Source organism: Larus michahellis, chromosome 7 (assembly GCF_964199755.1).
Source record: "Larus michahellis chromosome 7, bLarMic1.1, whole genome shotgun sequence".
Lineage (NCBI taxonomy): Eukaryota > Metazoa > Chordata > Aves > Charadriiformes > Laridae > Larus > Larus michahellis.
Window position 1 is genome coordinate 6,017,201 of NC_133902.1, and position 21,837 is coordinate 6,039,037.

General features: G+C 54.5%; 1 protein-coding gene across 2 annotated transcripts in view; it reads left to right on the forward strand.

Moving 5' to 3' along the window:
* DOC2B (double C2 domain beta) overlaps positions 1 to 21,837 on the forward strand; it is a 39,803-nt gene that overhangs the window by 9,350 nt on the left and 8,616 nt on the right. For both annotated transcript variants that reach the window (XM_074594975.1, XM_074594974.1), the window contains 3 exons: positions 6,261 to 6,340; positions 12,743 to 12,817; positions 15,522 to 15,631. In XM_074594975.1, the coding sequence (XP_074451076.1) occupies positions 6,261 to 6,340; positions 12,743 to 12,817; positions 15,522 to 15,631 (265 nt within the window). The remainder of the gene's footprint in view (positions 1 to 6,260; positions 6,341 to 12,742; positions 12,818 to 15,521; positions 15,632 to 21,837) is intronic.

Below are 21,837 nucleotides of genomic sequence, written 5' to 3' on the forward strand. Positions count from 1 at the left end.
ATCGGAAAGGTGCTGGCTTGCAGGGAGCTCTCGCCCTCTCCTGCTGGCCGCCCTGTCAGTGGTCCGGGTGGAGGCCACGCATCGGGTGCTGCTGGCCCTCCTCAGAGTCGAGGAGCCCTCAGCCCCTGGAGATGCTTGTTCCCAGGGACACCCTGAAATCCTGGAGACAAATGCGGGGCACCTGGTGAGGCCAGTCCATGATGGTGAGCAGGGTCTGCCCAGGCATCCCTCCGCCAGCAGCGATGGAGGGAGCATATGGGCTGTGGCCTCCAGCATCTCTGTTAATGAAGGAACCGCGCGGCTGCTGGTTAACGAGCAACCTTCCGTCTGCCTGGCTCCCTCTCTCCCCAGCAGCCTGCCCAGCCCTTCACCTTCCCCTGGTCCCAGCGTGCAGGAGGAGAGATGATGCCCAGCTGGAGGAGGCAGCCTCCCTGCCCCTCGGCGGCTCTGCCATCCTCATCCCTTCACTGACACCCCTCGCTCCAACGCGCTCAAACCCAAGGGGTTCCCAGATCTTTCCTCTTTGTATTTAACACTGAAGGCAATTTTGGGGGGTTGTTAATTGCAATACTGTATTTCATTAAAGGGAGAGAGAGGGAGATATTTGAAGGCCATCTCTAAATTGAAATTGCCGAAAGTCTAATTGCTGCTGACATCAGGGACCATTTAGTGCTGTAAAACATAATTGCATCTCTGAACTGTTCTGAGCAGATAAGTGTTCCTCTGAACACTCCTCCTGGAGAAGACAGAAGAGCTGATGAGCATCCATCAGCCAGCCTCGTGAAGAAGCAGCTCCCTGCTCCGGAGCTTGCCAGGGGCTGGCGCTGTGTCTCCAAAATGAAGAAATATTAATTGCTGTAGATTTTAGGTGAAAAAAAAACCATGATGAAGCAGGGACCAGTTGCAAGAAAGAAAAGTTGTGCTTGTTCCTTACTCCTGGTCTTGTTGAACTCAACCACATCTGTGGAGTTCCCGAGGAAGGAAGATCTCCTGCCTGTGTGCTGGCTCCGGTCCCTGCTGGGTTTTTGCGTAGGACTGGGAACGTCCTTCCCTGCCTGCAGCAATGAACCAGAGTCCCGTGATCCTGCCAACTGGCACCACGTGGCCCAGGTGCTAGTGGGAATGTCTGTGTCCCAGCGTGGTGTGCTGCCCCTGGGATGTGTCCCAAAACCTTCTACAGGACACCTTTGTCATGGAGTAGCTCATGGTGATGCTGACCTTCCGAAGTGTCCCACCTGCCTTCATTGCCTTCCCTGGCTGATGCTGAAACCTGCTGCGATGCCTGTGGCTGTAGGTTCATGCCAGAGGTCAGTGTTACCATCAGACCTGGGGACTTGCAGCTGTCAGGGTCTCAGCACCTTGTTGGATCCATCCCTGACAGGCCACGCACCCTCTCCCCGCGGAGGCACACGAGTCACCAGCAGCAGCCCAAGCAGGTCTGTGCGCGGACCGTGAGCGCGGTGGGTGCTGGGCAAGCTCAGCCCTGGCTGTGGGAAGCTGCAGGGACTGATGGTGCTGTTTTGCAGGGGTAACCCTGGGGCCTTTCCAGGGCTCTCCCCTGTGTTCTGGTCCTTGAGCTGCTCCACCGTGTGCCACTGGACCTGGACAAGGCACTGCTGCACCCAGGGAGGCAGGAGCGCAGGCAGCCACCTGCCAAAGCGATCTTCAGCAGCCTTGCTTGGAAATGGCAAGAAATAATTTCTGTTCCTCCTGAGGAGTCATTTACCGACATTTTACATGGGGCTGTAAGTGCACAGAATTACTTGCTGCCTTTCAGGACCTTTAAAATTATCTCCATTGCAGAGGAAAATTAAAGCAATGGAAGAATAGGGACCTATCTTTTATAGTGCATTAAAAAATACCCAGTCTGAAGGTTACTGAACCTGTGCTTTCTGTAAGGGAGAGCTAATCCAGACAATCCCCAGCAGTCTTTTTACTGCTCTGCTCTGATCTCCCTGGCACAAAATCCATGAGCAGATTATCTTGGGAGCAGCAATGCTGATAAGCAGAGGGACTTAAGGCTTTTGGACTTCTTTTTAATTAGTTCTGTAGTGGGGTTTTTTGTGCACACCTCAATTTCTCCCAGCGTAGAGCCTTGCTGTGCTTTCTAAGGGCAGTCGCGATGCGAAAAGCTTCCCTGACTTTGGAAGGTAAGGAGCCCACTCAGTCAGCGGTTCTCTCCTCTGCAGGCTGTGCCGAAACTCGTGGGTCTGTGCTGCAAGCGTTGGTGCCTCTTCCATGTCTTGAGCATCTCGTGGGCTGAGAAACTCTTCTCCCTGGGGTGTCCCAGGCCACCGAAGGGGTGGATCTGCCACCCTGCGTGGGCCAGGCAAGGGCACGTAGCCTGCAAGGACAGGGGCTGGATAAGGGAGCAGAGCATAGATTTATCACTGCGTTTTGCCTTTCATCCCGCAGGTATAAATAGAAGCAACTTCAGCCGCCCCGTCACCCTGGGCGCTGGTGGGAAATGTCAGCAATAAACAATTTCTGCCGACTCCACCAACAAGGGCGGTAGCGGCGCTGTGCCAGGACGCCGCGCTGCCCGCGGGCTCCAGGCGCGCTCGCCGTATCCCACGGCTAAGCCTGGAGATGCATCTGCCGGTTATGCTGGCCTCTAATAATTTTGTGGCCCACTGAATTAATCAAAAGCCCCAAAGGTCAGTGGGAGAAGAGGCCGCATTCTTGTGCAAGTCAGATTTATTTTCCCTTTTAGAGCCTGTGTTAAACGCCAGACCCTGGCTGGCACCTTCCCATCAATCTCTCCCAATTCATGGAGAGGAAAGAGGGTCAGAACCTGCTAATGAGTTCAGCTCTCCTAATGGTTATTTTATCATTGGAGCAGAATAATTGTAATAATAATGATACATCCTGCCTGCTGTCTGGAGAGTGCAAAGCTGCCTTTGTAATGCCTGACAAAGACATTTATTTATATTTTTTATTTGCAGCCTGTGTGATTAGAGGGCAGCGTTTAGAATAGCCCAGTCGAGTTAAATACATCTACTAACAGTGCTTCGAGTCTAATTGCTGCCCTTTTCTTTTTTAGGCAGTCGCTCCCTTAATTAAGAGCACAATTGAGTTGCATCTCAGCTGTGAGGGTGGGTGAGAGGAGGAAAGCAATCAAAGAAGGGCGATTCGGCCACTTTGTGGAGAGTCCTGTTTGGAGCCAGGTGCATCCCTGGGTGGCTGCTGCAGCCCGGAGGCTTTGGGCCCGATCCTGCTGGCTGGAGATGGCGGGTCTCCCACAGCCAGGGCTGGGTGTGCTGCCAGCGGTTTTGCAGGAGGGGCGAGAGTAGTGAGACCGGTGTTGGTGTTTTGGTGTTGGCTTGCCTGGCCGCTCACTCGGCGTGCTCCTCGCTCCAGGAGCCCAGGGCTGGCTCTCCAGCTGGGCTGTGGTCCCGTGGGGGCGCACACGGAGCTGTTGTGGGTTGCAGGGTGGCTCCCACCCTTGGCTTCAGCTGGAGGTCTCCTGCCATCTCCTCAGGCCCCCAAGCAACCCTGGGGCCAGTCTGCCTGGGAGCAGCCAGCCAGGGATCCAGGCAGCTTGAACCTTGTCTCTGCCTTCCTTCATTGCTCTGCTGGACCCATCGCCCAGGAGGTAACAGAACCAGCGGGGCCGTGACCATGCTGGTCACTCAGGTGCTCTGTTCCTGCGGGAGATGTGTCCCCAGCATCTGCCGCCCTGCTGGCTCCTCCTGGCTCTGGCGGCAGCGCTCGCCCTCAGCTCCGTAGTGGCACCTTCGCTGCCAAACCCCAAGTTAGCCTGATCCCTTTTGTCATCTCCATACGGCTGCATTTTTAAGCAATTAGCACAACGTGTTCTGCTGATGTTTCCGCATCCCTCTGCTGAAGGCAGACCCTTCCTTGGGAATCTCACCATCAGTGAAAAAAATCCCTGCATAGAGGAAAGCTCCTCCAGGGCTGGAGCAGAGCTGGGGACAGAGCCTGGCAGGGCTGGGGGGGAGCCGCGCATCCTTGTCCATGCCCTCCTGCCTGCTTGCAGCTCCAAGATGAATGGGAACTGCTCAAGGTTTGCTCATGAACCGCTAGTGCTGGGGAGCAGGACCTTAGTCCCCAGCTGCAAAACAAGCATCTGCTGCTGTGTGACAATGCTTTCGGGTTTTGCCTGTCTTGCCGGAGCAGGACTCCCCGCTGCCCTCGCCCCTCGGCAGGTTGTGGCGCTGAGGGGACAGGAGGCTTTGTCAGTATTTCCTGGCCGAAGTCTGTTTTCACGCCAAGCTTTTAATTTGTTTTATAAATTGCCAAATCCAGCAGGCTAAGCCGCAGGCCCCCTTCTGTGATAAAAATAAAATAACAGCTTGAACTTGGGAGGGCCGAGCGGTGGGGCTGGCAGGAAGCGGCTGATTAAAGGGCAGGTGGAAATGATGAGGCTCCGAAACCGGAGGCTTCATCTTCCGCTCTCGAGCGAAAAATGCAGATTTGCTGAGTTTTGCTAACTTGGCTTTCGCCCGTGTGCCGTGGAGCCTCCTGCTACACCCCCCCTCGCCCTGGTGCGGCGAGCTGTGCTGGTAGCCCAGGCTGGTGCTCTGACAGTGCCGTGTGTGGCCATGAGGTCCCCCTTGCCGAGCGTGGGCAGGGGACAGCTGGCCACCAGCGCGCTGGGACGCTGCCGTCCTTTCCTCTTCCTTGTGTGATGTGGAGCGAGTTTGGCTGGTAATTGCTTGGGAAATGCCCTTTTGGGCCAAACCCAGAGATGACGCACAGGGTGGTAGAGGTTTGGCCTCACCTTGTATCACTTCCATCTTCCCTGGCAGGTAAACCCCACTGATTTATGACTTACCTAAACCGATAGCTAATGTGCCATGAAATTACTCCAGAACAAGGGGGTGGTGGTGGAGGTTACATTATTCTGGCAGAAATCTCTCTGAATATTTTCTGTGCTTTGAAGGCGAGGTATTTGCTCTGAAGCAATGATTTTTTATTTGCTAGCAGGCAAACCTGTAGCTCACTTGCGTTTGGGCTGGAAGATCGCTGTGAAATTGCAGCAGGAAGGTTTCAGTCCCCTGAATATCCACCGCCTCCCGGGGCGCCTTGCTGCAGAGGCTATTTACAGTGGAAAAAAGCACCTTATTTCCTGCCCTAAAGTTCGTCTAACTTACCTCCCAGCCAGCAAACCCTGCTTTTGATATTAAGCAAAATTGTTCTGGTTTTTATGTGGGAGTTTTTTTTTTTCCCCCTGCTCTGAACCTGCGTGCGCGGTGGGAAGGTGCAGTTACCTTGGAAACAGCGGTGGGATGCTGCGCGGCGGCAGGGCAGCGCTCGGGCAGACCCCTTTTGGGATGGTGGGCACAGAAAAGTGTGGGGTTTTGGGGTCTGGAAGTTCAAGGCTGGTGGCAGGTGAAGCTGTGCTAGGGGAGATGCTGCTCTGCCTCTGGGCTTTGGTGTGCAAATCGGGAGAAGGTTAAATCATGTTTTTGGAAAGCATGTCTTTTTAAGTCTTTTCTTCTGCTTTGGATTAACACGACTTGCTCAGATTGTCCAAAGGGAAAGAATTTCTCAAATCAAATGTACTTCTGCTGCTGAGGCTCTTTTGGTTTGTTCTCGTCTCGTGCCCTTTCCCTGTGGTCCCATCCCAGGAGCTGCCCCATTGCTGCCATTCCTGGGTTGTGGATGCTGTAAGGGAACACTGCACTGATTAAAAGCTGTTGTTGTTTTTCATTTTAACCATAAAAGTATTTCAATTCTCACTGGGTTTAATTTACAGTTTGCAGCCAAATTTGAGCTGGGAAGGGATCCCATTGGTGGCTCATTTGTTTGAAGGTGTCAGTATACAAATACGCATTCTGGGAATGCCAGTGGCGCTGGAGGGGGGGAGATGTGCCAGCAGTGGGTCTCGGCTGTATCCCAGCTGCGCCCGGATCTTCCCAGAGAAGAGCCTTCAGCTCCTGGGGGACGGGAGGCTGGCTGCAGTGGGGCTGGTGATACATGGGAGCAACCCGTGAGATAGCCCACAAAAGCAAATCCTGTGCTCTAGCCGCCGTGCCTGGGAGAGCCGCAGCCATTCATCCCTCTCGCTCTTCTCCCAGGACTGTGCCAGCCCCGCCGGCCAAACGTGGGGGATGGCCACCAGTCTCCCAGCATGAAGCCATGTTTCATAACAAGGCTCACAGGAGGATGCTGTATGTTTTATAATGTCTGCAGCCATTTCTGTAGCATCTTCATCCACTTTTCTTGCGCTTAGAGGGAAAACAGGCAGTGTTTGCTGGGCCTCACAGGTTAATAACATCTTTTCTCTTTTGCAGCCACGCTGGGGACGCTGGATTTCAGCTTGCTCTACGATCAAGAAAACAACGCACTCCACTGCACGATCAATAAAGCCAAGGTATGTGTCAGCGCCAGGTGAGGACCAAACATGCCTGGAGCTGGCCACCTTTGTCCTGCGTTATGGGGCCACCAGAGCCCTGCCAAAACCACGAGGCCACCCGGGCGCCGTGGCTGTGCCAAGCCAGTGCAGAGTGAGGGCAGTGTGTGGGGACAGATGGGTGAACCTCCATCTCGGGGCTGCACTGGGGGCTCTGCTGTCCCCCAACCGCAGCCATCCCTTTGACAGTTCCACTTCCATCCCAACACCCGCCGCTTCTGCCCTCTCCTTCCTCTCCATCCCTGCCTTTCCAGCTTTTCCAGCAGGACAGAGATGGCTGCTCATCCCCATGACGAGATGGTTGCAGCTATTGATGCTTTTTAGAAGAGCACCCAACCCAATGTTGTTATTTACTTGACGCTGTGACCGGCTGTCAGTTTATAAATGGCTCTTTTAAACGCTGCTAATCATTGCCACAAAGTGCTCTGCCTCAGCGCCTTTGCTGTCTGCATGATGGAAGCAATTAGGGGTTTTTTGCACATTTTGGAGCAGAAACAGATAACTGAGGTCCTGGTTCTGCCTCTCGGCCTGTGGAAAGTGCTTCTGGGCACTACTCAGCTCCTCTCTGCTTCACCCGGCATGAGGTCCAGAGCAGCGAGGACTCCAGGTCAACACAGCATGGCCCTGACAGTGGTGGGTTAGTGGAAGAAGACCTAAGTCCCTGTAGATCTTGGGAAGGGGTAGAGCTTTTACAGAAGATGGGAGAAACTGCAGGAGAACAGGCTGTGATTTGAGCCCCCCAGAGGATCAGCCCATGCCATTTGCCTTCAGAGGATGCTCCTCTCCCCTCCAGCTGCAACTGGCTTATTTGTAGCCTCCACCCTGGAGCCCGCTGTGCTGGGTACCGGGTGCTGAGCTGGGTGCTGAGCATGCACATCCCCACCCCAGGGTTCTCCCTATCTGGAATAGGACCTCGGGCATGAAAGCTTGGCTTTGGGGGTGAGCATGGAGGCATTTGCCCCAGCAGACCTGGAGCTGCTCCTGGCCAGGGGACAAGTGCAGCTTCCGTGGCTCCCTGGGCAGGGATGAGGCAGCCGGTGGGTTTTGCTTCCTTCCCTGGCACCCCCCTGCCTGTTGCCAGTGAATTCACCGGCAGCCTCTGGGTCAGGCTTCCCTTGGTGCGCTCGGGAGCAGTGCCAAGGAGGAGATTTCTAATTGGGTTTGCAGTGGGTGGAAGACAGGGAGGAAGGAGACCCGCAAGTGGCAAGTGATAGATCTAACAGCAGCGAGAGCAAAGGCAGGGCTGACGAAGGGGAGTCCTGGTCCCCACTGTGTTCACCCGGCTGTACAGGAACGATCCTGTTGCTGATCCCATCCCACGGGACTGGTGCCACCATGCGGTGCCGGCATCGCCCTTGCTTGCGGGGTGAGCAGGACCCCCCTTCGCCGCTGTGACATTCAAGCGTTCGAGTCCTGTTCATTTCCATTCTTCTCTCATTCTCCCATTTTTCTCTTTTATTTACATTGCCATCTGCTCGCTCTCATTTCATCTCTCGCCTGGGGAAAGCTGCCAAAACTTGACTACAAAAAGGTAAGGGCCAGGACCCCGGCTGCCATTGGTGGGAGCCGGCGTTGGCTGTGTAGACGATAGAAGTAGTGCTGTAGAGGATGTGACATGGTGGCCAGGGACCGCCGGGGCCACACACATGAGCCACAGCGCAGTGCTGGGACGTGTATTGCCCTTGGACCTGAGCTGGGGCTGCTTTGGCAGTGCCTTGGGGGCAATGTCTCAGGCCCCCAAGGAAGGTGCCCGTGGGTCATGTCCCACCTCCAGCAGCTCCTGGAGCCTCAGTCACTGCCAGCAGCTGTTAAAACCTGGACTATTTCAGCCCTGCGATAAGTGTTTTTCTTTCTCCCTTTGACAGCCCTCCCAGACAACCCTCTCTCTCACTTATGGTCTTTTTCCTTCTCTCTGTTTATTTTAACCTCCAGCAATTTCATGGTGATGTCCCTCATGAGTCCCATTATCGGCTCCTGGGGAATGGGAAGGGGGTTAGTGGGCTCTTGGAGGCACCGGTAGAAGCATAAATCCAATCAGTCGTGCTCCGCCACCAATTTTCTGCTCTGCAGCTATCAGCTGCTGTATTGTGCAGGACGTTGGGATAACCGCTCCACGAGTTTGCCCTGGTGCCGGCTGCCTGGGGACATCTGAGGTGTTTCTCGGTGTACATTCACAGCAGGATCTGTGAGGTGCTGGGTGTTTCCAAACTCTCGGGACAGCCTATATCCAAAGTTTGGATGGAAGTGGAATAGGGAATGAAAGGAGTCTTGCCTTGTTGTGGGAGGTATGGGTGTGGAAGCTGGTAGCCGCAGGGCTATCCCCAGGCTGTGTGGTTACACCAGGAGCGAGGTACTTGGTGCCTCAATTTCCCTAATAGATTCCCCACAGATCTGCCCTGCCATCAGGCATTTCATGCCAACAGATGGATGGATACCTGGAAGCTGATTTTGGAAGGCAGCAAGCGCCTGGCATCTCTGCAGGCTCTGGCCAGGGAAGTGAGAGTCCTGGTTCCTCCTGGAGGAGTGCGGGGCTGCTTTTGGTCCACATCTGGATTGTGAAGCATGCCCTGATTCTGCAGGGCAAGGGAAGACCACAGCACGCTCAGGGAGCATCCATCTCCAGCCTTAGCCTGTTAGGACAGTCCTACACTCTCGCATTGCTTTTAGCTGATGCAACTGGGGTACGGTCTCGGCCGGTGGGACAGACGCCGAGTGCTGGCAGCGGGTTGTCACTCCTGTTACGCTGGCACCAGGGAGGTAAGGACCAAGAAACCCTATTGCTCCCCGTCTGGAGCCAGGCTGTGGTGGTGTGCCCAGCGTTCCTGCCACCTCTCCCTGGCCGGCAGAAAGCTCAGTGCCCTGTGCAGGCAGGAGCAGGCAGGCTGCCAGCGGCCGCGTCGTGTTAATGGCTTTCAGTCTTGGCAGCAGCCCTGCCCGTACCCTGCCTTTCACGCTTCAGGCGCGGCTGAATTCAGGCACGTTGCAGCTCGGCTCAGATCGATGGGAAAATAAATCAGGGAGGTGTGTGAGCCCGTTTCTGGACTGCGGGAGCATGGCAGGCTGGCAGGAGGGCTTTCCGCTTGCTGCCTGCTGCCATGCACGAGCACCGGGCGCTCTCCCGGGGCTATGTTGATCTGTACTCTCGTGTGTGGGAGACAGCCGGGCTGTGCTGGGCATCACCCTCTCCTATAAAATGTCATAGAAAAGGATACGATTAACGTGCAGGTGCCAGGGTCTGTGTCCTGGGATGCCGTGTCATGGCTTGGGTGAGGGTCTCATTTTCTGCTCAGTCCTACAGAGCCCAAGCTGCTGCATGGAGCAAGATAATAATCTGCCATAGAGGAATCTATAGGCGTGCAGGCAGTGCAGGTGCTGTGGAGCTGTGCTGTAGCTCTCTCTTCTGCTTTCGGGAGGGAGAGGGCCTCAGGTGGTGGTGCAGGCAGCGGTGCAGGCAACAGCTCCCTGGCCCCAGGCGGGCCACACAGGGCAGACGTTGCCCATGCGAGCATACCGGGGCTGCTCTCCCTGCACCGCTGGCTGCAGCTGCAGCTAGAAAACACCCAGGAGTTTACACCCCACTGAGCATTTGGATGCTCCCCCTGCTTCCAACTGAAGCTGAGTGCTGCAGGTCTGCACCCAGCATTACTTATGGATTTACTCATAAAACATTTATCACTGCAGGGAAATTCCCATCTTGAAGCTGTGTGTCTCCTCTGGGCCGGCAGGGTGGAAGCACAGAGTTTGCCTCATTTTGGAAGGGGGTGCCTTGGCCTGGGAAGAGGTGTCCAGGCTGGTTTTTGGGAAGCAGGGAGCCTGCTCACCGGGCAGGCAGCTCATCGTCGGGCGAATGATGGAACGAATCTGTCTCCTGTGATTTCTGTATGCCTCTAGCGTGGCGTTAATCGGCAGCCCGATTAGCCCGACTCGTAATTAAATCCTATTGATTAGCTAAATGTCACTGGCACGGAGAGCAGCTGGCAGTGGCTGGGATGCAGCGGTGCTGCCAGTCTCCGTAGGATTGCAGCAGGGATGTTGGTGTCGGGTAGAGGAAGGGAAAAGATGAAACTCAGTCTCAGCTCCATCGCCCATGCTGTGATGCACAGCACCGTAAATTGGTCCCGGCAGGAGGACTGGTTGGAGCCAGGGCTGCACTGGGTGAAACCAATGGGAGACCCTGCCATCGTCCTCTGTGTCTCGGCTCAGCTTTAGGCTGGAGGTCCCTCTGTGTAGGGGAAGCGCCGGTCACCCTGCGGATCCCTGGGAGGAGTGAGCTCCCGCGGGAGCACCTTTGTGGGGCAGAGTCATCGGGGCTGCTCTCATGTTAAATTCAGCCTTCAGCCAAACTCATATCGAGTGACATGGGAGGGAGGTAGACATGACATTAGGAGCCATTTTCCAGGCTCCTGTCACTCCATCTTCCATAGCACATCTATTAAAAAAGCTTTTAATAGCCTCCTCAGAAGGTAATTTAATCGAACTGAATTGATGGGTGAATTACAGAGCTGCCTGTCTTTCTCCATCCATTTTCATGGGAATTTGCTTGCTTGCTTCTGATCTCATTTGCCGCACAGCATCAGGCAGGTGGGTCACCTCTGCCACGGAGGCTGTGGGGAGCCTTCGCTTTGCTGAGCTGAGAGCAGTTTGTGTGCCCGGCCGGGTCCCCTCTGGAGCCTGGGGACCAACCCAGCCCCTTGCTGTCCTTTTTGCCTACAGAGCTGCAGCCGATACCACCACCTTCCTCCCATCCTCCCTGTCTGCTGCCTTCCTCTTCTGTTGGGCCAGGGACATCACCCGCGAGGCACTGCAGTTAAAGCAGAGCCGTTTAGCCTGCATTCACTGCTGATATTTTTATCCTATTGGCTCTGATTTAGAAGAAAAATCCTCTTTGCCGGGCACCATTTGGTCTCCTTTGCCCCAGAGCCGCACGCTCGTCTCCAAAGCAGAGCCCTCACCAAGGTCAGGAGCAGCTCAGAGCCTTGACCGAGTGGTGCAAATCAGGGAGGGGTGGGACGGGGGCATCCCGAGGGGCTGCCTTGGTGCTGGGTGCGTTATTTCATACACGTAAAGTATGGAAGCGATTTACCCCAGTATTTGCCTCATTGATTTGCCCAAATCCAGGCCTCGATCGTTACATTTTTTCATTGCACGCAGCCTTTCCACCAGCAGCCCGTAGGAGTGCTTTCCTGCCAGGTGGATCCCTGGCAGCTGCACACGCTCATTAATCCTGGGCACTGGATACTCTGCTCATCACACAAAGGGCATGACGAGTCTTTAGCATCACCCAGTCTGGTTTCCATGCCTGGGTTGGAGCTGGGGTTTGATGGGTACCTCTGCAGAGAAACCCTCCTCGGATCCAGGCGGAGGATTGCCTTCAGACAGCCTAGAAATAACTCCTGCAGGGATCCCTCAGCCAGGCTGGAAATCATCCAAGGACTTTCGTGCTGTAGCCATTATCATTTCCACTTAGGACTGGTAAAAATTAGGCTGTATTTTTCGTGCTCCTGTGCTGCTTCCCTACCCCGTGGAGTTTGTTTCCATGCAGTCTGTGCAGTTATGGCTTTGGGCTGGGTTTGTGCATCACCCTTGGATAATTTTCAGCCCGCTGGTTGTTTAGAAGAAGAGCAGGTTTGTCTCCTCCCTCTGCCTGAAGCAGGATCAACTCCAGAGCATTGCTATAACAAACATGATCCATATCATCCTTTAAGAGCTGTGTGGGTCTCGTAGAAAATCCATCACGAATGGCTGCAGCAAGTGTTTCCTTGCGTTTGTGGTCCGGTACCCTCCAATTTCCCTGCAAACATGATGGGAGTCGGCTGGCGACAGCCTCCCGCTGGCCTGAAAGCTGTTCTTCCTTCAGCTGTGCCTTAAGAACCAAGAGTAGGTTGGTGCTATCACACCCTCTGGGAGCGCTTAAAAGTAACACCACAACAGCAGAGGTGTATGTTTGCTCATAAGCAATTATTAAATGACAAAACCCTGTAATTTTAAACCTTGAAAATCACTGCGCTGATTTACTTAACCCCCAAATTAATTGTGATCAGGGTGTCAGAGTCAGCTGCTGGAAGAGCGGAGAGGTGCTTTGCGGCCGATGCCAAGTGCGGCTGAGAAGCCGTCCCGCAGCTCCTCCTCGGCACAAGCTGCAGACGGTGTTTGAACACTGAGCGCGCTCAGCTTTTGCTGCACAGCCCGGATCCTGCACCGACCATACTCTCCTCCTTCCCCAGTCCTGGGGAAACTGTGCAATTAATCCATGGACCGACAACATCCCAGGGAAACGGGCATCAGTAGATGGGCTCAGTGAAGCCACCCTGCTTCCCAGCATCTCGTCGTCCTAACTCCTGCTTTTTCCTGTTTCCTCTCCAGGGCCTGAAGCCAATGGACCATAATGGTTTGGCTGATCCATATGTCAAATTGCACTTGCTTCCTGGAGCCAGTAAGGTGAGACACCTTTTTGCTTCTTCCCTTCCCGGGGCTGCACCTTTCCCTTTGAAACCAGGCCCGGGAGGTTCCCCGGGAACAGCTCTTCACCAGGGGCTGCTGGTTGCTCCAGCCAGACCTTGAGTCTCCTGCCCGGCTTTCACTCAGGTGAGCAGGACGGAGTGGCAGCAGGAGGTAGGTACTGGGGCTAAAAACATCCTTGCAACGGTAGCAAGTGCCTTTCCGATAAACCACTGCCTGGGAGCCAGGTGCCAGCCCTGACTGGGAGCAGGGGGTGCGAACGCTGCACTCCAGAAACCCCTGGGAACCACCGGGTGAAACGATTTGGAGCTATAAACAAATCAGCTCTTTTTTTTTTTTTTTTTCCCCTTTTTCTTTTGCATTTAAAACCCCTCGGATCATAACAAAGCAGAGTATAAATCGTAAGGGAAATACTTCCATCTACTTAGGTTCAGCGCTTGCTGGAGAGAAGAGTAATTAAAGATATTGATGTGTAGTGAGAGCTTACTGTAACTGATGGGGATGTTGAATTTAAATGCTAAATGTATGTGTTATGAATATTAATTGCACTCTTATTTTACACTAAAGGGAAGACCTTTTTGGGGGAGGTATATTTACTTGTTACGGTTCAGTTGAATTAATTCATAATGTTCAGGGCGGTAGAGGGAGTTTTTAACCACATTTCAAGTTCTGCTGGAAATAGGAGAGCCAGGAGCGCTTTCATCAGCGATATTATCTGTCATTTCCATGTTTTGCAAATGCATTGATTAGCATTTCTGCTGGAGGTGATGGAGACTAGAGAGGCGGGAGGGAAGCTCTGAGCCGAGGGTAGCGCAGGAGCTGCAGACTGCACAAGGCAGGAGCCACCGCGGGGGACCCTCTCCTTGTCCCCGCGTCCCTCTGCCTCTGCGGTTGCTCTGTCTCCGTGCCTTGTTTCCAAATGGCACTGCACGAATCTGCTCTGGGAGAGGTGAGCAGAGGTAGGGGGATCGCGGATGTGTCCTGGGCTGGGTGTTTCTGCACGATTGTTCCAACAGCAGGACGATCCCCAAGTCCCTCGGGTGTTTCTGCCCCAGTCTTGGCTCTCAGACACCTGTGTCAGAGCCATGGGAGGCAGGCTGGGATTCATTTGCCTCATGCAGAGATCTCCACGTGAGCTGGTTACTCACTGCTAAGTCGTTCCAAATGGGAGAAGGGATCAACTCGGCGAGGCCGGTGCCCGGGAGCCGCGGCGCTGGCTGCCCCTGCACAGCCCACCTGGGCGCCTTTTCCTGCGCTGCAAACAAACTCCTGCCTGAGTGACATGGAAAACGATTGGTGTTGCAGGGCTTTAGATGCTGATGCTTAATTGAGTCCCTGCCCCTGTATCCCGGTCAGCTCCTGGAGCATCACGCCTTGCTCCAGGGGTATCCCCCTGCCAACCTGGCGCTCAGCATTTCGCAGCTCCTTGCCCAGCCTCTGCAGCACTGCATGGGGCCCGGGTTCATTTCGGAGGCAGAAATGGCTTTGGGAAGCTAAATGATAACACAGCACAAAATACAGAGGCTTTCTTTATCTCCAAGCGATCACACCCAGAGCAAGCAGCTGCTTTGCAGAAAGCGTTGGGAGTGAGATGCTGCGCCGTGGTCCCTTGATGGCTCCGCTGCACCAGCAGCTCCTCCGGCCAGTGGCCATGTCTAGTCGATCTGGAAGAGGTTGCGTGTTTGGAGTTGTTTAGTGGGGAAAGGACGTGCCCACAAGGTGACCCTCTCTTATCTGCAAGCATAAGCTCTTTTCTTCACCCCATGCTTCACATCCCGCTCGCCTCTAGCTCAGGGCTGGTGAACCAAAGATGGGGAAGGTAGCAGCTTCCCATAAAGACGCATGAGACAACTTTGATGTATTGATTTCCTGAGAGTTCCTTACACCTAGTGGTGGCTGTGGCAGGGGTTAAACTTTCTGACTTTACACCTAATTAGAGGGAAAATTGCTGCTCTGTCAGGCTATCCTGCGCTGGGGGGTTGATGGAGAAGCCCCCTCTGAAGCCTGCAGCCCTTTGCTTCTGCTCTCCTGTCCCCAACTGAAACGGGTGAGAAGGTTAATGTCCCCTGACCCGGGGGGTGGGTGTGTGCCAGGATGCCCCATCCATGCAGGGGACAGAAGCGGCAATGACAGCCCTGCTGTCCCTGTCCTGCTCTGCAGAGCTGTGGCTCTGGAAAGAGTTGCCAGTGCTAACAAAATGCGTATCAAGGAAGTTATTTTGAGTCAGGCAGGAACGGGAGCTGTGCTGGGAGCGGGAATGCAAATAAAGCGCCAGAACAGCAAATTGGTATCTTTTAATGAACCTGAAAAGACATTTTTTCCCTCTCTTTCTCTCTCGCTCTCCTGCTGCATAAATGAAACCCCCGTCCTCTCGCTGCGCTCTGCCAAGGTTCCCATTTTGCTGGCTGTTTCCAGGATGCGGGATGCAGGGTTGGATTGCTTTGCAAATGACCCAGTGAGTCGCCGTGTCTCTGCCCCTCTGGTTATCACTGTGGCCAGGGTGGATTTGGGCGACCCCATCGAGGACCGGCCGGGTTACGGTGCTGGGGCAGAAGGGCGACAGCATCCATTGCCCCTTCATCTCCAAACTGGGCTTCCTTTTCTCTCCCCTCTCTGCCCATCGGTGCCTAAACGATCGCCTGGGGCTGGGTCCCACTGACCGCCGCCTCCTTTGCTTTTTCAGGCGAATAAGCTGAGAACCAAAACGCTGCGCAACACGCTGAACCCCACCTGGAATGAGACACTCACCTACTACGGCATCACCGACGAGGACATGATCCGCAAGACCCTCCGGTAGGACCCCAGGAGAGGAACAGGGTGCTGAGCCCGCCATCGGGGTGGGGGACGCGCGTCCCTTCCCATCCCTTCAGGGCCACCCCAGGCATCTCTCCCCATCCCAATGATGTTTCCCCAGGGGGCTCACAGGGACCCAGCCCCACAGGACGGTCCTGGTGGCGGCTCACAGCAGAGTTATTACCCACCAAAACCTATAATGTGCGTGTGTGCCCTGCACACATCCATCACCCCCGCGGTGACTGATGCTTGATTTACAGGGAGCCTGGGCTGGAATAGCCAGTGAGGAGCGTGGTCCTGCTTTGTCATTAACTTCATAACTCACTCGCTGGGCTCCTGCCTGCAGAGATGCTGTTATTTGGGTTTAACTTCTTCATGTCCAGCTCTCATGGGCATCTGTTAAGGCTTTGCGGTCATGTCTTGCTGAGAAAATCTCACCAGGAAAGCCCTGGGTGCCTTTCAAGGCTGAGATTTTTGGAAGAAAGCTGGAGGCATCTGTGAATTATTGTTAAACTAAATGAAGAGCGTTTGTATGTATTTATTCTATTCTCTTGGTTTGGTTCGGTTCAGTCTCTGTGTATTCAGCATCTCCTGGCAGCATCTCCCAGGGGCTGGGAGATGCTGTGTGGGGCTGGAGGTGGGCAGGGGCAGCATTGTGGGGCTGCGCAGGTTTGGAAGTGCTGCTGTGTGGGGTCAGACCCCTGCGAATACAAAGGTTTTCATGTCTTCGTCATCATCCCGCCTGGGTGAGGGCAGGGGCTAACCCAGAGCCCACGGACAGATCCTTCCCGGGCAGGGTGCTGGGCAGCCTCGGCCACTCCATCACTGCTCTGATCTGGGACTGATGTGCAGGAGGATTTGCTGTAATATCTGCTGTCAAACAAAGGAGGGTTTTTGCATCCTACTCCGAGGACTCGGGGCTTTGTGAGCTCCGTGGCTGGAATCTGACCTTCCTTATTTGCGGGTACCCTGGGAGTTTATTACTTTCTCCATGACGAGAGAGCAAAGCTGCCTTATAAAAGGTCCTGCTCAGAGGTGAATTTGGGCAGAGCCCACCTGTTGTCTGCAATGTGCATAGAGATGAGAAATTTAGCACCGCGGATTATTATTTCACATGGAAAATATTAGTCATGCTGAAATTGCTGCAGGCTTGTCGGGCTAGAAAGCCTCTGGTTTATTATTATTATTATTGCTGGGTATTTTTTTTTTATTTTTTCACTCCAGGCTTTGAAGTTTTCAGCCTCTTCAAGCATGGAAATCAGTTTGTAGAGTGACGTTCAGCTGAGTTGTTTGCTGAAATGCGCCAGGGAGCAGAAGGGCTTGACCCCGACCTTTTTGGGGCCCTGGTAGCTGCCTCTCCCCAGGGAAGGGCTGCGCTCCCCCACTCCAGGAGGCAGCAGGGATGCTCGGTGGCAGGGGGGACATGCAGAAACGTGTACGTGGGCTGGGCTGGATTTACTCTTCTCCCTGCAGAAATCCCTCATTGGCATGTCACCGCTCCTGCCCGCCAGCCCGGGGGGCTGCAGGTGCTTCGCGGGGAGCCACGTGTGGCCACGGGCTCCCGCAGGGCTCAGCACACGGGGCTCCTCGTGCCCCCTCCAAAACTAAACACCCTGCACAGACCCCGTACCTGGGGTGATGCACAGGGACCCCTCGCTCTGTGAGGGGATGCAGCTGAACGGAGACAGCATTTCTGTCTTGGGAGCTCCACGGGGAGCTCAGGAGATTGCTGGCAAGGTCGGTTAATGGCCAATTATGCAAAGTAGCTTCAAAGGGCGCCTTTCCAGGGAGGCAAGGGAAGCCTCCGGCTCACCTACGGAGAGGTTACCCTGTGTGAGTTCCCAGCCGGGTCTCTGCAGGGGGTGAAGCTCCTTGCGAAGCCTCCTCTGCTCATGCAGGGGCAGCATCCCTGGGGTTTGGCATCTCCTCGTGCCATCAGAGCCATCCATCTCACACCTTCGTGCCCATCGGAGCTGCCTCTTTGCAGGGGGGTTCCCAGGCTGGGGCACGCCAGGCTCTCCAGCGCTCTGCAGGAGCACTGCACTTCGCAGCTGAGGTCTCTTTGCCAGCAGCCAGCCCCAGTGAATTAGGTGATAATTAAGGATCTCCGTACGGAGAGGAATATCCAAGCACAATTCTGACTCGGCGCTTGCAGCTAGCTGATGGGGTTTGCTGGAGCCTGTCCCCAGGGAGATGGTGAGCCCCATAGTGATATTGCCATGAGGGTGGCCAATGTCTGGGAGCGCCGTGGGGGACACACAAATCCCCACCTCACCTCCAAGCATAGTGCTGGGGGCTGGCACTGCATCCAGATGGAGCAGGCTCTGTCCTGCGGGCTTTAGCACAGCATGGCAGTGCCGGAGCCCCCAGCCCCACCGCCACTAATGAGGCGCGAGGTTTGGGCACCTCATCAGCACCCGTCCCTGGGTGCTGGCGGGCAGGACAAACCTTTTCCTGCTTGGGGTGCTATTTCTCATGACGAGCTTCAGCCTGGAAATGGTCACGGTAGCGGCAGGGCCTGGCCTGCCCTCGGGTGCTGCTCAGCTGCTCTGCCCAAGGGCTTTGGCAGAATTTCAGGTGGGAACTCAAACTCTTGCCTGTGGCCCAGGGAATTTCTCTGCTAAAACAAAGCTTCTGAGCACTTTGGCTCCATTTCTTATCTTGCATGGAGGAGTCAGAGCCTAAAATTCAAGTGCTCTTCATTTTCCTTAAGAGAAATTCCCAGGCCCCCTTTTTTCTCTTCTCCGTCTTCGCAGATAAAGATATTGGCAAAGGAGACTTTATTTATCCTGAGGCAGGTTTAGATGAGATGATAAGATGAGACGGTCTTGCAAAGCAACCATAAGGTAGAAAAATCCATCTTTTATTTTAATTCCGTGCTTGGATTTTCTTCTTTTCAAACACTATTTAATCAAATAGAAGGATGCAAGGCTGGGAAGTGTTGCACCTCTCCATTTAGATACCCATTGAATTGTGTCCTCACTGACCAGCTGGGGAGGGATCTTTGGTTTATATGAGAAGGGATGGATGGGCTGGGGTCTCTGGCTGTGGGGGCTCAACGAGGATTTTTTATTTTGGTGTGGGTTGAGCTGTTTCTCCTCTATGAGCCTCTCCGTAACTCCAGTGGCAATGGCCCTTCACCCTCCCAGTGCCACTTCTCACAGGAAGCATCTCCTGTGCCATGTACTGTCCTGGCTTCAGTGCTTCACTTTGCTCGCCCATCATCTCTGCAAAATATCTCCTTCTCCGCCAGGAAAAAGCGACATCAAAGCCACGGGGACGCGGCTTTCCTTGCGCTAATCAGGCGAGGCTCTTGCAAGGCAGCTGTTGGCAGTTGAAAGAGCATGAGTGATGCTCCCCTCGGTCTGGGAGGTGATCGTTCCCCGGGTGCCTCCTTGGTGCTGAGATCCACGGAGGGACAGGGAACACGATTGCAAAGTCTCTTTAATGTAAAAATAACGGCAGAGATCAAAGCTGCTGCCAGCCTTCGCCTCCCTGCTGCCTGGAGAGCGTGTGATGCAGCGGAAAAGCTGGAAAAGCACACAAAAATCTTCCCTGCCCACCTGGGCTCCAGGTGGGACATGTCCAGCATGGTGGGTTGGTGTTGGCACAGAGCGCTCTACTGGTGCCTGCAGCCCTCCTGGGGAGACAAGTGGCATTTGTGTCGTTGCAGGGTCTGGACTAGGGGCATCCTCTGCTTCCTGGAGGGCGGAGTAATGGACCCCCTCTTGTCCAAGCTCCCCAGCCCCACGCTGTGCCCCGACAGGCGGCTCCTCATCCCCATGTGGCCTTGTCCAAGCTGGTCGAGTGACTTTGCTGTCACGGACCCGAGCCCTAGGAGCCGTTGGTGTTTTCACATCCCCAAGCAGGGCCAGCCCCAAGGGAGAAGGAGAGGTGAAGGCAGCCCAGCTAATTGCGCTGGCAAGAAGGATTTTGTTAATGAATCAACCCCCTCAAAAAACACCAGATACTTCAGATTTCATGAAACGCAGCAGGTGGGAGGATCTTGAAAGGTCTCATCCATTCATTGAATTAAATATCCTTGAGTCTAGCCCAAGGCTTAATAGCGATGAAACCACCCACCATCCTGAGAGAAGGCAGATTCAGAGCCACCCGAAAGCTGCTGGGCTTGGGGACAGGTTCCCTGCCAGCACCAGGGGTAAATCCCACCCTGCAGTCCCTGCTCCCAGTCCCCGTCCGCAGGCATCGCTGCTCCCCATCTGCAGGCTGAGCGTGGCTGTGCCACAGCAGCTCGGCCGCCGTCTCCGGCGGTGGGAAGCCAGAGGACATGATGGGGGGAGGCAGAGAAATGCTGCAGGGGAAATTGGAATAAGCAGAATACAATCGCCTACATTTAAATAATACATGTAATATGCAATAAATAGATTGTATTCATAATAAATATCAGAGCCAGCCAGATATTGAATACAATTATTCATATCCAGATATATTGGCGAAGTGATGCATTATTCATATGATACTCAGCTAGCCCACGAATGCCAGGAATTCTTTGTTTAATCATGTGTTTGACAAACATCATGACTCATTAAATATATTATTCAGAAAATAGTATTTGATCAGGTCTAATAGGCGTACTGCAGGCACTTAGAGATTTGGGGTCCCAAATTGCTTTACTCCAGAAGCGTCGAATGAGGTTGCTCTGGCCCTGCAGGCACACTCATAATTTCATCTAACTTTTACTGTGTTTTCCATGCTCAGACTTTGAGGCATTTGATGATGGAGCTGAGCACTGAATCCTCCTTTTGGTTTTAGGAGAGCTGGACAGTCGCAGACGCCGCCTTTTTCTGTTTTCTCTCCTTGCCAGGCATTGCGTGTCCTTAAGCCAAGCAGGCATCACCTGCATGTCTGCTCCTCCATCGAGAGCCTCCCAAGTTGCTTTAGGGACCATGAGGGATCTTAGATACAGGAGATGCGTCTTCAAGCTCCGCTGCCTATTACGTGCATGCGCGTTGTGGAAAAGGGTCCTCGTTGACCCCCGTTCTCTCCTTTCCATGATGGGGAAGAGGCCAGAGGAACGTGTGTGCGAGCAGAAGTCGTGAGTCAGCGGAGCGGGGTTGCTCGAGCTGTGCGGTGAGTCAGGACTGTAACCCAGGAGCCCGGGCTGAGTAGGAGGGAGAATAAGTTTAATGAGCAGTGATTGTTCACTTGCTGCTTCGTTTTCTTCCAAGGTGGTTTTCACAGCCCTTAACTTAAAGATCAGGACCCCTCAGTGGAAGTTGTCAAATCAAAAGCTGAGCTCGAGCGATTGGGTTTAATAAAGAGAGACGAGGGAGGGATGTTGCTGGAGTAAAGGGCTCGGGGTGGCAGGTGAACGTGGCCGCCAGAGGCGGCTCTTGCTGTTTGTCATGGAGCTGATATTCTAACCCAAGGCATAAAAATTCCATCACATCGATTTCTCGTAATAAAATTCGAGCTGGTGTAATTGCATTACGCCTGTTTCCAAGGGGAGGGCTGGGGCCGGAGCTGCCTGCTCATCTGACTCACGCTCGCTGCCTTCACTTATGGGGCTGGTGCACTGCCAGCCTGCCCGAGTTAAAAATACCATCCCAGTGAAGATGAACCACAGCCAGCCAGAGGGACTGGGAGTCGGGGGCTGAGTCCAAGGGACTGGGAGGGCTGACACAAACTCTGCGCCCGAACCACCTCTGGTCATCACACAGAGATGGGCACAAAATGTGGGGACCCACTTGAGAGGCGGTCAGAGGTGCCAGAGGGAAAGTGGGGCTGGGAGAGACGTGGAGGTGTCCCCGGCTCCATCGTGCTGCTCAGAGACAGCAGCAGTTCCCAGGTCTCGCAGATGTGCCAAAAACTGCCTCCCAGGGCACCGGGTTCTGTATAAACATTTTAATTAGCCTGGGACGTCGTCGGGGACAAGGATGGCCATGGCTCCAGCACTGTGCCAGGCTGGGCTGCCTCCATCACGCAGCACCTGCGGGTCTGCCCGGGGCACTGTCGGTCCCATGGGAGAAAGGGGACATGCATACTGCGGCAGGCTGGGGCTTGTGGACCCGGTGGCAGTGCCACGCTGGGGCATCCCGGGCAGCCCCGCCGCCACCATGGAAGTTTTCCAGCCGTTTCCTTCCGGGGCTTCCGTCTGTCCCAGATGGCTCTGGGGCTTCACAGCAAGTGGGACGTTGCATCCAGTATGTTGTTGAGCTTCTGGGGCACATCTAGATGTTGTCGGG